This window comes from Chionomys nivalis, chromosome 12 (assembly GCF_950005125.1).
Source record: "Chionomys nivalis chromosome 12, mChiNiv1.1, whole genome shotgun sequence".
In the NCBI taxonomy this organism is placed as follows: Eukaryota; Metazoa; Chordata; class Mammalia; order Rodentia; family Cricetidae; genus Chionomys; species Chionomys nivalis.
Window position 1 is genome coordinate 60,258,579 of NC_080097.1, and position 15,803 is coordinate 60,274,381.

Genomic DNA, 15,803 nt, shown 5'->3' on the forward strand with positions numbered 1-15,803 from the left:
CTGTCCTAATCTGTCAGTGTACTTCAAAGATGGTGCTTAACATCTGGGCCTCCTGACCACCTTATCTCATTACCCACCATAATTGTTATGGCAAGGGTAAAGTTAATATAAAAGATTCCTTAGCTGGGCTTGGTGGCACATGCCTTTAATCCCAACATTCAAGAGATGGTTCTCTGTGAGTTCCAGGCCAGCCTGGTCTATAGAGCCAGGGCTGTTACAAGAAACCCTATCTTGAGAGAGAAAAAGCTAGGTGGTGGTGTCACATGCTTTTGATCACAGTACTAGGGAGGTAGAAGCTGGTGGATCTTTCTTGAGTTTTGAGACCAGCCTTATCTGCATAGTTTCGGGACAGCCACGGCTACACAGAGAGACTCTGTGAGATTACTCTTGTACCACTCCCTCCCCATTCCCACTAGTCCCCTTCCTTCTTAAAGTGGTAGGTATCTATTGTCAGCCTTGAGCTTCTTTGGGTGATGATGTTAAGAACACTGACCTTTGTAAACATACAGCCTGGGCATTACAGCGCTGGGTAGCTAATGTGGAAAGAAAATGAGTTTGCTCGGCGCACCTCCGCCAGTTCCCTCGGCCCTCGGGGTGCAGCCCTGTGCTTCTCAGACAGTTCCCTCGGCCCTGGAGTGCAGCCCTGTGCACCTCCGCCAGTTACCTCGGGCCCCCGGGGTGCGGCCCTGTGCATTGTACCAGCTGGAAGCCTCACTTCAGCTTCTGCATGCAGCCGCCCTCTCTTCTGGTGGAAAACCATATTTGAGATAGATATATGAGGGAGAAAGTTCTTTAGAAGTATTCTTTGGGTGAATGGTGACGAGAACTGAGAGCAAGATTCCCTTCCCACTTCATTTCTTGTTTTCCTTTAGTTTTCCGAGAGAGTGTTGTTATGTAGCTCTGGCTGGCCAGGTCCTATGTAACCCAGGCTGACACTGAATCCCCACCTTATCTGGGATGACAGGTTTGAGCCACCATATCTAGCTATTATTTAATTTTATTTATTTATTTATTGGGAGGGCACTCGTGGAGGTCAGAGGATAATTTTGGACTCAGTTTTTTTTCCCCTTTCACTGTGTACCGGGTGCCAGGGATAGAACTCAGATCTTTAGGTTTTGCCGTAAGTACCTGTCTTAGGGTTTCTATTGCTGCAATGAAACTCTGTGACCAAAAATCAAGCTAGGGAGGAACAGGTTTATTTGGCTTACACTTCCACATCACTGTCCGTCACTGAAGGAGTCAGGATGGGATGATGGGAAAGTTCGGGGCACTAGACTCTGGCACTAGCTGCTGGTTCAGGGAACAGCTGGGGGAAAGCTATTTCCTCTTAGGTGAGGATTCTTTGTTTGTGGGCTCCCTAAGTTATGTTCTGACCCTCAGGCAGGGGGACAGTTGCTTATGAAGGCAACCCTGAAGCGAAGGAAGGACGATACAGTGGTGCCCAGCAACGACTTCTAATCCAGAATGGATGGACAGAACTCATCTAGAAAGGGAAGAAGTCTCTGAAAAGGGCCAGGTTTTAACAAACGTCGTTCCTGCACATCTGACTGGTATCATGGAGTCAGCCACAGTACACTGAGGCAACAGACCTACTAGGGAAGCCCTCGTTGGAGCGTGCCTCCTTATGACATCATAATAGTCAAGTTGTGATGTCATCGCAGAGCACCCACTCTTGGTGTGTATTGAAAGTGAGGCCAGCTATGAAGAGTCAACATGAGGGCCAGGCCTCCAGGGAGAGGTAGGTGGAGGCTGTGCAGGGGCTCTTGTGGTCCTGGCCCCTTTCCGTATTTGGATATCTTAGTTTGGTGGTGGGTTTATCTGAACTCTTTCTTTCATAGCTTTCACTATTTCAGATCCACCCCAAATTCCCAACACTTGCAGCTCTGACTGCTCGGCCTTCCAGCTCCCTCCCACGCTGGCATTTCTTAGGAGATGCAAAAAAGCTGGAAAGAAATTGAGTGTAGTCATTTGGTTACAGGGCAGAGTCAGATTTCTGTGTCCCTGAAGTATACAACTTTTAAGAAGAAAAATACAAAATTGGCACAAAGTGGGCGTTTATAGAATGGGAAAAGATGGACATAAGTTACAGTTTTTAAAAAGCTGATGAGGATGACCTATCTGGCAATTTGTTTTTCTGCGATGTGTTTGGTTACATGATCTTTGAGAACTTTTCAAGTTGTTGTTTGTTTGACACAAGTAGCTTTGGCTGTCCTTGACCTCACTATGTACAACAGGCTGGCCTCAAACTTAGATCATCTGCCTCTCCCTGTGAGCAACAGGATTAAAGATATGCACCATTGTCCTGTGGTGGTGGCGCCCATCTTTAATCCCAGGCAGAGGCAGGTGGATCTTTGAGAGTTTGAGGCCAGCCTGGTCTATAAGAGCTAGTTCCAGGACAGGCTCCAAAGCTACGGAGAAACCTTGTCTCGAAAAAACAAAACAAAACAAAACAAAAACAAAAAAACAGTACCACTACACCTGGCTTATTTGTGTGTGTTTAAGACCCACATAAAGAAGCAGAGGACAACCAGCCTTCCAGGAGTGACTCTCCCCTTTCACTGTATGGTTTCCATGGGATCAAACCTAGGTGATTAGGTTTGGCAGCAGCTGCCTGTTACCAATCCTGCTCCTCTGTTAGCCTTTTCATATCACAAGTAAAGAATATTTACTATAAAGATTAAGAAAGAGGATGGGCAGTGGGGGTGCTCACCTTTAATCCGAGTACTTAGACAGCAGAGGCAGGTGGATCTCTGTTAATTCGAGGCTGGCCTGGTCTACAGAGGGAGTTCCAGGACAGCCAGGAATACACAGAGAAACCCTGTCTTAAACACAAACAAAACAAAACATAAAAACACTACAAAACAAACAAAGGGATTTCAGTTTTCTAACATAATGTTAACCTTTAGGTTACGCTAATTACAAAAATTATCTTTACACCTTTGATTGTGCAATAAGGAAATTTTAGAACAAACATAGTGGCTCACACCTGTAATTCCAACACTTTAGGAGGCCGAGGGAGAAGGACTGCCAGGAGTTCACTGCTAACTTGGCATGTGAGCCTTGGCTAGTGTCAAGAACCTGTCTCAAAAACCAATATTTTTGCCAAATTTTGAAAAGCCACTTGGTCTACAGAGAGAATTCCAGACAGCCAGAGAAACCCTGTCTCGGGGGAACAAATAACAACAACAAAAAAACAAACAAACATATAAATGGGAGTTACTATTGTGTTTCACTACTTTGGTTTGGTTTGGTTTTTCGAGACAGGGTTTCTCTGTGGTTTTGGAGCCTGTCCTGGAACTAGCTCTGTAGACCAGGCTGGCCTCGAACTCACAGAGATCCGCCTGCCTCTGCCTCCTGAGTGCTGGGATTAAAGGCGTGCGCCACCACTGCCCAGCGCTACTTCACTGCTTTAACATGAATAGGAGGACAGTTCAGTCCAGAAACTATGCCTGCAATAGGATAATAATTTATTGGTAGACATAACTGTAAACCACACAAATACCCTACTAACCCCAAATTAGGTGTATCCCCAGCTCAGCCAATCTCAAAATGTCTGTGGCATCCATTGCTAACTGACAGAAGGGAATGTTTGATGCAGGGAGAAAGAAAGGAGGAAAACATATTTTTTTTCTCTTTTTGTTGTTAATTGTTTTTCAAGTCAGGGTTTCTCTGTGTAGCCTTGGCTGTCCTTGAACTCTCTGTGTAGACCAGGCTGGCCTTAGACTCAGAGATCCGCCTGCCTCTGCCTCCACAGTACTAGGATCAAAGGCGTGTGCAGAGTGGGAGGCATCAATCTTAACAAGTTAGCATTTCCACTACGTATATTTTCTATTGGTTTGGTTTTGTTTTGAGACAGGGTTTCTCTGTGTGGCCTTGGCTGCCCTGGAACTCAGATCTGCCTCTGCCTCCTGAGTCCTGGGATTAAAGGCTTTTACCACCACCTCCCAGAGTGGAGTTCCCAGTCTCAAGTATAAGTCCTGGAAGAGTTGAGGTCATTATCATGCTAAAGGCAGGTTCTTTTTTATATTGTGAGCCTGAATGACCACTCATTAATTTTCATACTCCACTGCACTCCGTCTTCTAAACCTGGAGGTTAGAACTCATACTAAGCACGCCTTTATCCTGTGCTCCAGTTTAGGGGAGTCTCTTCTTCTTGTGGTTTCTTTCCTCCCACCAACTGCCTCTTGATTATTTTCCTTTTAAATAAATGCTTGAGTGTTTTGCACCATGTATGCCTGTGCACCACATGCATGCAGTGTCCATGAAGAGGGCAGTCCCCTGGAACTGGAGTTACAGATGGTTGTGAACCATATGATTGCTGGGAATCGAACCCTAGTCCTCTGGAAGAGCTTCAAGGGCACTTAACCATGGAGCCGTCATCCCAGCCCTCTGCCTCTTGGGAGTGAATCTTTGAAAACTAAATGTGACTGAGCTGTTACTGAGCTGATAATCCTTGTTGGCCAAAGGAATTTACCAAACTCTCCAGAGTCAGGTGTTTAGTTACCTCAGACAGCTCCTTCCTCGTTTTTTTAGTCAAGCAAGCACAGATTCTTCTCAAGCAACCCAGGCCAATAAAGAGTAAGGAGGGGATGCTCTCCCCCATCCCCCACCCCTGGGCACTGAGGACTGCCCACATAAATGTTACCTTTCCCCTTTCTTCCTTATAGACCAGCCAATGGAACACTGAATTGTTATTCATGAGAATGTCTTGTAAACATCAACAGCTATGGCTCACGGCCTGGCACATCAAAGGTGTCTAACTTTAAGGAACCTGTTTTCCTTGTTTGTCCCCACAATGTGTTTACTAAGTGCTTGCAGACATAGATGACTTTTATCATTGAGACTGAGTTACTAAGTGAAGGGGGATTGGAGGCAGATAATGGACTAGCCACAGAAAGTATAGCTCGGCATCAAAGCAAATCCTGCATGGAATGGAGCCCTGAAGAATAAAAGGAGTTTTGTGCCTGGCTTCTTTCATACATTTTATTCATTTTTTTTTCATTAGTTTACATACCTACCAGTTTTCCCTTCCTCTTCTCCTGCCAGTGCCTGCATTCTTAGAGAGGACATATGGAATGTAGTGGTAAAACTGTCCCCTTCCTGAATTTAGTACGTCTGTGGTTACCTGTCTGGTATCCACACAATATTGAGCCCATTAACAGTCATGGAGGATGCTCATGAGGTCCCACTCCCACCCTACAGAAACGCCAGGCTGCCTGGGGAGGAGTTCTCAGGCTCCCTCCATTCCCTGGGGATATATAAACTGTTAACAGTTGTTGGGATGAAGGAGACACTTTATTGGGGAGAGGGGCACAACCACTGATAATTTGATCATGCTTCTGTAAGTAACCCCAATTAAAGTCCAGTTCACCAAGCTATCCTTGGGTGGAATCATCTCTTTAGTCTGTCTTTGGTGCCCTATTTGAGGTGAATAGCCATTTATTTTTTAAGATTTATTTTTTAAAACGGGGGGGTGGGTGGGTGTGCGACCTGGGAATATGTGCAAGTCAATGCGGATGCTCACAAGGTCCAGAAGAGGGCTTCAGATCCCTCAGAGCTGAAGTTACAGGTGGTTTTGATGTAGGTGCTGGTAACCTAACTTATGTCCTGGGCAAGGCCACCATGTGCTCTTAGCCTGAGTCATTTTTTTCAGCCCCCATTTGTTCAAGAAAAGTTCATGTGGCAGGAGGTAAGGAGAGTAAATAGTGAGGTCTAAGAATACAAGCACAGATTGATATTGCCTTTTGTTTTGTTTTTGTTTTTCGAGACGGGGTTTCTCTGTGTAACAGCCCTGTCCCTGTCCTGGAACTAGCTCTTGTAGGCCAGGCTGGCCTCGAACTCACAGATATCTGCCTGCCTCTGCTGGGATTAAAGGCGTGTGCCACCACTGCCTGGCTGATATTGCCTTTTAAGTAATGTAAATAGTTAAGATTGGGCCTTTTCAAGTGTCCACCACAGAAGTCACTTCAGAAGTGTTGTTCCCAAGTAAGATGGGAAATCCTAAATATTCCCAAATTGGTCGGGAACTTCGTACCATAAGGGAAAATGGTTTAGTGAACAGCACATTTTATCATACCCTACCAGCGAAAACCAGAGTGTTTCATCATTGGAAACACCTCTCTGCTGCCACGTTAACTTCAGAAATGACCTAAGTCTCCGGGTTCTTAAGATCCTAGTCTTTCTGGGGACCAAAATCTGATCCACGTTGAGCGCGTTCTCGGCTGGTTTAAGCCTTTCCTTACGGCTGCCGCTACTGGCGGCGTTTGGGCTCTAGTTTAAGACCGGGAGAGGATATTTTAAAAGAGCTTCCTTGGGTGGGGACCAGGCAGTTCAGTAAAGAACTTAGCAGGGAGCACACGGTGCGAAGATGCACTGAACCCGCCCGTCACTGGAAGACATCTTCCCTGCCCTTCGCGCCCACGGAGACCCGCTTAGGCCCGCGCAGCCAATCGCGGACTTCGGCCGAGACCGGCACAGCCAATGAATGGCCGGTCCAGTGCGTTGTGCCGGTGCCCGCCCACCAATCCCGACCTCGGCCCCTCCTCCGCCTCGGAGCGGGGCGAGCAGGGGCGGGGGCGGCGGCGGCGGTCCTGGGCTTCGCGCGGCTGGCGTGCCGGGAGACGGTCGTTCTGCAGCCCCTCTCCCTCTTGGATCCCCTGTCCTCTTCCCCTTTCCCGCCCCGGCCCACGGTGCGAGGCTGGGAGCCGCCGCCCGGGCCGCGCCGCGGTGAGTGACCGACCCCCCAGCCCCTGGGCCTGCCTCCCGGCCAGTGCGAAACCTCGACCCTCAGAGCCCCATTCTGTGGGAGGAGGAGAATCCTCCTTTGCAAGTCGTGGGGTTCTGTCCCCTCTCCCCTCCCTCCTCTGGACTTTCGAATCCGTGTTGTAACCCGCGGAGGCCAAGGAGTGTGTGTAGGGGGTTGGGGAAGGCTGGGTTGCGACGCCCTCTGCGAGGATGCAGGTTCGCCTGCCTCCTGGGGCTCACCGCTCCAAGTGTCGTAACTTTTTGTTCTCCGACCCATTTTGGGGGCCCTGCAGACTGCCTCCCAGGCCTTCCCCATGTCCATGACTACCTCCTGGCGACCTCAACACGCTTATACAACCGGACCGTACTTCTGGGAGCAATGCCATTTGGGAATGAAAGGTTTAAAAGAAACTGTCCCCTGACTCTTGTGCCCCGCCATACTGAGACAACCAACCAGGAAACGAAAAGTCCTCACAGGTTCCCAGTTTTGCGCCCCTATCTGAGACTTGTAAACTGGAAGAAAACTCAAGCCTGAGACTTGCTTGAAAGCCAGTGTTGGCCTAGGTCGATGTTTTTTCTTATGAGCCTTTTCGTCATGAGTTTGAAGTCCATTTATAGCTACAGTATTAGGATAGGGAGACAGTAATTGCAAAAGCCAGAAATCTAAAAATTTAAATACATACCCTAAGCTTTACAATTGGAAGTAGATTTCACCAATCTTAGGTGTGGTACTTTTTAAAAAGCTGAATGCCTGTGTCCCAGCCCACTAACCAGCTGGGAATGGGGAGGAGGGTGGCCTTTTAGGTTTCCTAGGTAATTTTATTCTGCCACTCTACATGAGAGCAACTCACTTTGATAAGTGTTATTTCCAGTTTGGCTTTCTTCAAAGTGAATCAAGATTGGACACGTGGAAGCCACCTGAATGCAGCATACCCAATTCAGCCTTCTAAAGTTGCCTTGCCCACTCCTAACTGGGCAGGGTTTTAATGCATACACTTGAATTAGTCTCTCCAAAGCATTTTTTTTTTTTTAAATCTAGTTTTACCCTAGCTCATGCTGGTCTGAAATTTGTGGTCTTCCTGAGTTGGCTTGGCCTTCTGAGTTGGCTTCGTTTTCATATTTTAATAGGTTTTCATGATGCTTCATGACATTATTCTACAAATAACCAGAGATAGGCGCTACGCAGGGCATACGCAGTTGTACAAGCACACTGTTGCAGGCACACAGACACCTGAATAGAGGCAGTACTGTTGCACTGGAGAATAGCGAGCCTTGAGGAGCCAGGACACTGTGGGTGCTACTCATGTAATCTTGTGGGTCGCTTCAGCCAGGCTTCTGAACCGCTTAGCACCTTCCCCGCCCCAGCTGCTGCCACAGATGCCCCTTCTAGACAGTCTTCATTCTTGACTCCTACTCTTTCCATTTTTTTTTTTCTGATTTACTGTTTAAACTGATTGTTCACTTTTAAGTAAGATAACCACACTGCCTTTATTAAATTAGGAATGCTGTAGGGCAGATTCTGAAGCCGGCTTCTTGGCAGTGTTATCTGACATACTTTTATTTTTTAAGTCATAATTTTCAGAAGGTCTGCCACTTTTAACAAAAGATTGATTTACTTGTCTGTGTGTGTCCCTGTGTGAGTTTGTATGATCAGGAGCCCATGGAAGCTAGAAGGGCCATGGATCCCCTGAAACTGGACGTACAGGTGATTATGAGTCATTAAATGCGGGTGCTAGGAACTGAACCTGTGCTGAGCCGCATCTCCAGCCCAGGGCTCTGTACATTTTTATATGATTCCCAGAGAAAGTTCATAATCTAAAAAGTTCAACTGAAGCACATAGTGAAACGTTACAAAGTCCTTACGGCCCTGACCACTGCGTCACGCAGACACACTTTAGCCAGTGTTCTTTGTGAATAAAGATTAGGACTTGAGCAGTATCAGAACTAGTTTTCCACGTTATCTTCTACTTCAGTGCAAGCCTGCGTTTACCCAGAACACCCCAGTCCTGTTTTCCCTCCCAGGGAATGGACGTCTAAGCTGCAAGTTCAGGCACCCATCCTTCCCATCCGCCTGGGCAGCAGAAGGTGGGCAGGGGACGGACGGACAGACACGGGGGACGTGCTGAGTATGTTTTTACATGAACAATTAAGCAGAATACTATACTTGACATGTGCAATAAGGGTGCAGGTGTGTTTATATTCATAATAGATACATCACCACCATCTCTGCCCCAGTCTAAAATGGAGGCCCAAGAATACTGACAGTGTAGTTGTAGAGTCTATCCTACATGTCATCTCTGTTTCTTTCTCTTTACACAGCTCTGGCTGTCCTGGAACTCACTCTGTAGACCAGGCTGGGTTCAGATTCAGAGATCCACCTGCCTCTGCCTTCCAAGTGTTGAGACTGAAGGTGTACACCACCATGCCTGGCCCTCTACTTGCCAGTCTTATAAGCCATCCTGGTTGCAGTATATCCCTAATTAAAAAAGATTCTTCCAGAAGATTACCAGCTATAAAGCTATGTCCTGATTTAAAATAACATTCTAAAAAAAAATAAAAAATAAAATAACATTCTAACCGGTCACAGTGATGTACACCTTTAAGCCCAGCACTCAGGAGGCAGAGGCCAGCTTAGTCTACTACAGAAGGAGTACCAGGACGACCACAGCTACATAGAGAAACCCTGTCTCAAAATAAATATAATATTAAAAGCCAACATTCTATCTCAGGAATTCTGCTCCAACTTCTGTACATTATGAGAGCCAGATATAGATCGTACACTACAATGTTGGATTGTGAGAATCAAATACAGACTGTACACTAAGATGTTGTAATAGTGTACATTGTACTGCTTATGCTATGAGAAGATGAAGGACAGCAGACCTCACGAATAAGATGCTGCTTGAGACTTGGAACTGCAATACCTCAAAGTCTCTTACATCAGCTCTCCTCTTCACACTGACCAGACTATTTCTTGGCTACAACTTGTGGGAGCTGGTTCTCTTCACCATGTGTTCTAGGAATCAAATTGTAGGCTTTGCTGAAAGTGCCCTTATCCCTATGAGACTTAACCTATGGCCCTATTTTCTATTGTCTGTGCACCACATCCATGCAATGCCCACAGCAGCCAGAAGAGGGCACTGGATCCTCTGGGACTGCTGGAACTGAGCCTGGACCCTCTGGAAGAGTGGCCAGGTGCTCTTAAGCACTGAGTCTTCTCTCTAGCCCCCCCTTTTTTCTCAAAGCAGTAAAATCCATTCTGAAATTGTATCCATACCCTAAACTATAGAATATAAAATCACGAGAGGTGGAGCTGTGTAGCTCAGTGGTGAAGTGCTTGCCTACCAGATGGCCCTGGCTTCTATCGCAGTGTAGACTTGCTGGGTGGGTACCTCTGTTTTCTGAGAGGAAGAAACCAAGCCTTGGGTAAACTGTTTGGCTAAGGACCAACAGCTGTTTTTTTGTTTTTTGTTTTTTTGTTTTTCCTTCCGAGACAGGGTTTCTCTGTAGTTTGGAGCCTGTCCTGAAACTAGCTCTTTTTTTTTAAAATATTTATTTATTTATTTATTATGTATACAATATTCTGTCTGAGTGTATGCCTGCAGGCCAGAAGAGGGCACCAGACCCCATTACAGATGGAATTGAACTCAGGACCTTTGGAAGAGCAGGCAATGCTCTTAACCTCTGAGCCATCTCTCCAGCCCCGCTGAAACTAGCTCTTATAGACCAGGCTGGCCTTGAACTCACAGAGATCCACCGGTCTCTGCCTCCCAGGTGCTGGGATTAAAGGTGTGCGCCATCATTGCCTGGCAGACAAACAGCATTCTAGGAAGCAGGGACATTGCAGAAAATCACAAGTCTGCCATAGCCCAACCCTCCCGTCTCTAAAAGCTGCTGTTTCTGACTATACTGCATGACATACAGTAGATGCTGGCAACAATATATTAACTTTTCTATACATGAATTCTTTACATAGGAGGGAAGTGAAGGGTCATTAGGGTTTCAGTGACTTACCTAACTTCTCAGAGCTAACTGCTAAGTAGCAGGAGCTAAGAATTCATAAGCTGCTTCCACATAGACTGTTTCATCTCCTGTAAAGAACCCTTTAAGTGTACTCTTTAGGATCTCCATGGACTCTGGTCTATCAGACTTAGTGTTAAAAGCTATGGCAAACAAATACTAAAATGATTGTGAAGTTTTGTAATCCTCTAGTGGGGACGGCTCAGCGGTTAAGAGCACTTGTTCCTCTTGCAGAGGACCTGGATTCCATTCCCAGCACCCACATGGCAGTTCACATCCAACTGTAACTCCAGATCCAGGGGACTGGTACCCTCTTCTGACCTTTGAGAGCACCAAGGACACATGTGCCATATGCATACATACAGATAAAACAATCATAAAATAAAATATAATTTAAAAAATTTTTAGAGATTAAATAAAGCCCATAAGGGTTTAACACATCTTGATGTTATAGCACTTGCCTAGACTGGAGGTCTCCAAAGAAGTGAAGACAGGAGCCCCTTATACACTGCCCTTCGTGGACTTGAAATTTGTTGTCTCAATCAGTAGTAGCATTCACATGGACTCTCTTCCCATTCTGAACAGGCCAGAAGTAATATAAACATCAATGGGATTCCTCCAGGAATAAACCATGATGTGCTAAGATCTCTCTAATGCCAAAGGAGGGAACTGAATGGAAATTTCTATAGAATATTCTGGGAACTTGCTTCACAGGCATTGAAGAATGAGTAGGTCCCTTTGCCTGTAACCCTGGAAGCAGTGCTGCTGCTGGGGGGCTTGCAGGAGCTAGCCTCAGAGTTTAATGAGCCTGTCCACCTGGGTTTCAGGAGCAAGCTGGACCAGAGATGAGAGCCCTTTTGCCCATCGTGGAGTGGGCTGTTAGTGGGCGTTCATCTCTGGGCTCCCTAGAGAGGCTGAGCTGTAAGAGGAGACTTGGAGAAGCAATAATCTCTGGTAAGCTGACTTGAGGGAGGAAACTTTTCTCTCCCCAAGATCCAACCCAAGGGGAATAAGCTTTATTTATTCTTGGCTTCAAAATCTTCCTACCCGAGTGGGGGGACGGACGGACACATGGGGCTAAGCGTAGTACCCCCATTCTGTTTCCTTGTTGTCTTTTTGTATGCTTTGAGGCAGGGTTTAGTTTAGACTGTCCTTGAACTCTTGGATTCCTAGTGCCACTGACTAACCTTTAAGTGCTGGGTTGTGAGTATACATTCCCATGCCTGACTAATCAAGTACCAGGTTGTATGTAGGTATACATGCCCATGACGACTTTATAGCTTGTTTTCCTGTCTCCATGTTCTGGGAGCAGTTCGAGCTTGTTAGCATTAAAGAATAATCATTCTGAGATTACTGCATGATGTCTGTTTTTTGTGGTTTAGTATTCAGTCTGTGAGTACTGTTCCATTTCATGAACTTCAAGAGGAGAGTTGTCTGATAGCTTTTAGAAGCAAATTGAAATTGGAAAGGCAAAGGCTTTGGGAGGATAACATTTTTCCTTAGTCCCTAAAGACAGAATTTTGTCATATGACTTGGGGTTGTTTTTATCACACTGTTTTTTTTTGTTTTTTTTTTTTTTTGGTTTTTTTTTTTTTTTTTTGGTTTTTTAAGACAGGGTTTCCCTGTGTAATAGTCCTAGCTGTCCTGGAACTAGCTCTTGTAGACCAGGCTGACCTCGAACTCACAGGAATTCGCGTCCCCTTGCCTCCTGAGTGCTGGGATTAAAGGCATGTGCCACCACCACCCAGCTATCCCAACTTCTATGGACTTTGTGTTTCATATAAAGAACTATGAATTCTCAGGGGAAAGAAAAAAAAAACAAAACTTCTGTGAATTATGGCAGGTTCTGATGACTTGACAAGATTGTGAAAATTGAGAAATGATTGAAGCATTTGAGGAGCAATACAACATGATTCAGACTGAAAATTGTTTGGTTGGAGGCTGGAGAGATGGCTCCGCCTGCTCTTCCAAAGGTTTGAGTTCAATTCCCAGCAACCACATGGTGGCTCACAGCCATCTGTAAAGAGATCTGGTGCCCTCTTCTGGCCGTCAGGCATGCACACAGGCAGAACACTGTATACATAATAAACCTTAAAAAAACTGGTGTCTAGCAGTTTGGTCAAAATTAAAAGATGGGCCAGAAGCGCCTTGGTGATGGAGCTGTTTTTCTTCTTCTTCTTACAGTTGTCTCTGAAGGGCACAAGTCAGAGCACGCCATGCCTAGAAAAGATACCAGCAGTCTTAACAGCTCGGCAGCAGGGCTCATCTGCCTCCCTCCAATCTCTGAGGAGCTGCAGCTTGTGTGGACTCAAGCAGCGCAAACCAGTGAGCTGGATGGAAATGAACACCTGCTACAAACCTTCAGCTACTTTCCCTATCCAAGCCTGGCAGATATTGCGCTCCTCTGCCTGCGATACGGGCTGCAGATGGAGAAGGTAAAGACCTGGTTCATGGCCCAACGCCTCCGCTGTGGCATCAGCTGGTCATCTGAAGAGATAGAAGAGACCCGAGCCCGAGTGCTGTACCACAGAGATCAGCTCCATTTCAAATCTCTTCTCGCTTTCACGCATCATGCAGTGCAGCCCCCGCAGGAGACGCCTCCAGTGCCCTCTCCAGAGCAGGCTGCTCATGGACTCTGTCCTTTGGCTCGTAGTGAGCCCACCCAGATGAAAGGATTGAAGGTTGAGCCTGAGGAACCCTCTCAGGCACCAGAGCTGCCACAGAGTCACCAGAAAGTGAAGGGACCTCTGGTGACAGGCAGCAGAGCATCCCCCCGCCGGTCAGGTTTTTGTCAGGATCTTCAGACCAGTGGACTCTCTGAGGAGCATGCAGAAATGGGTTCCGACCAGTCATGTGGTGGAGGGACTGCTTCCTGGAATCATTCCACCGCTGTCCATCAGCCACGTGCTGGGGATAAACCCCCGTCAGTCCCATTACTTGTCAGTAGTTGTAAGGAAGAGTCCGCACCTAATGGGACACCTCCATCTCCCTCTTTCCAGGTATCAGCTAATGGAACTACTGCCACCCCTAAACCCCTCCAGCCTTTGGGCTATATCCCACAGTCATTCCCGCCTAATGAACAGGCACCATCTCCACAAGTAGAACCACCGTGGCCCCAAAGGCTACGAAATAACTCAGTAGCAAGTAGGGCTGGCCCCACAGAATATCTTTCGCCAGATATGCAACACCAGCGAAAGACTAAGCGTAAAACCAAAGAACAGCTGGCCATCCTCAAATCCTTTTTTCTACAGTGCCAATGGGCACGACGAGAAGATTACCATAAATTAGAACAGATCACTGGTTTACCACGCCCTGAGATCATTCAATGGTTTGGAGACACCCGCTATGCCTTGAAGCATGGACAACTGAAATGGTTTCGGGACAATGCAGTACTTGGTGCCTCTACTTTTCAAGATCCAGCCATTCCCACACCATCAACTCATTCCTTGAAAGAATGGGCCAAGACACCACCTCTGCCAGCCCCACCGCCCCTACCAGACATACAACCTTTAACACCACCTCTGCCAGCCCCACCGCCCCCACCAGACATACGACCTTTAGAGAGGTACTGGGCAGCCCACCAGCAGCTGCAGGAAGCTGATATCCTTAAACTGAGTCAGGTATCAAGACTTAGCACTCAGCAAGTGCTGGATTGGTTTGGCTCTCGATCGTCTGAGCCAGCGGAGGTGGTAGTTTGTCTAGATGAAGAGGAGGAGGAAGAGGACGAAGAACTGCCAGAAGATGGTGAGGAAGAGGAGGAGGAAGATGACGATGATGATTCCATATAGGACTGTGGGAGGTTGAGGAAGAAAAGGGTCTGTTACTGAAAGATGAACCACCTTATTGACCATTTAAACCCTTTTTAAACACTCTGTCACAAAGAACTAAAAGCTCTGTGTTCTTCAGAGTGGGCAAGGCAGGATAGTAATTTGACAATAGACTGGGGAGATGACCAGGATACAAACTAAGGTATTGGATTAATATATACCCAGTTCTCTAGCCTCAGTGTAGAGAGGGCCAGGGATCTGGGCAAACAATGGCCAGAAAAGGCTCTTGCTCTCCTCTTGTTCTTTTGCTTTAGTATGCTCTTCATGTCTCAACCCCACACATCTACATAGGACTTGGTATGGAATGAAGTACTGTGATCCAACTTAGGATCCCAGCACACCCCAAATCCCACCATCTGTCAGAAAATACAGGCTGCTTTGTGCCCGTTCCTGTCTTTCTAAGCATATACCCATGCATATTGCAGCTAGGATTTGCAATGTCCGTTTTGTTATAGATATTTCCTCATACCAGTATGATGTTTTACTCATCTTGTCACTTACACAGAAGCAGATACTTCTTCCTTCTAATACTGGAACCAGTCTGCCTTCTACCATTTATTTCTATGAAATCCCCTCTTTGTTCATTACTGTCTCAGGGTAAATTTTTACACAGTTTGTGAAAAATTTTAAGAATCAGATTGTGAATATTAGTCTATATATTTATTGGAGGTGGGAATTAGGGGATTTGACCTTTTAAAGTATGATGAGCCAGGCATGGTTCCTGTGGTTACAACACTTGGCAGGTGGAGGCAGGAAGATCAAGGAGTTCAAAGCCAGCCTGGACTATGTAAGGGCCTGTCTTGAAACAGTGTCACCGTGTGACAGAGAAGGATGGTAGGGATGTTACAGTTTGGATTTACAAACGACATCACTTTCTGTCCAGATTGATAGAGATTGTTGGTTTTTTGTTTTTTCTTTTTTTGCTACTGGTTCAATCTGTATCTAACAAGAAATGTTTCCCTCTTTATAGGATCTGTATTGGGGACAGAAGGACCATGGTCTTCTAACTCAATGATGTTCTAGAATAAATGTCAACACTAGGGATCACTGGTAACAGTGGGTTAGTCACCTGAAAATAGAGTGAAAGCCCCAAATTGCTAAAATAAAGAAAGGCCAAAAATAAATTTTTTCTCTTCTCTACTTTGCTGCTCCTATGGTTTAAAGATCTCTATGTATATATACACACATGTATCATGTGTGTGTGTGTGTGTG

The 15,803-nt window shown here is 46.2% G+C and overlaps 1 protein-coding gene across 1 annotated transcript; it reads left to right on the plus strand.

Annotated features, from left to right (window-relative positions):
• Positions 1-1,713: 1,713 nt before the first annotated feature.
• Positions 1,714-15,709, plus strand: Homez (homeobox and leucine zipper encoding). The gene is made up of 3 exons (XM_057785841.1): positions 1,714-1,738; positions 6,232-6,726; positions 12,949-15,709. Exons 1-3 carry the CDS (start codon positions 1,714-1,716, stop codon positions 14,550-14,552), a joined length of 2,124 nt encoding a protein of 707 aa, XP_057641824.1. The 3' UTR covers positions 14,553-15,709.
• Positions 15,710-15,803: the final 94 nt, after the last annotated feature.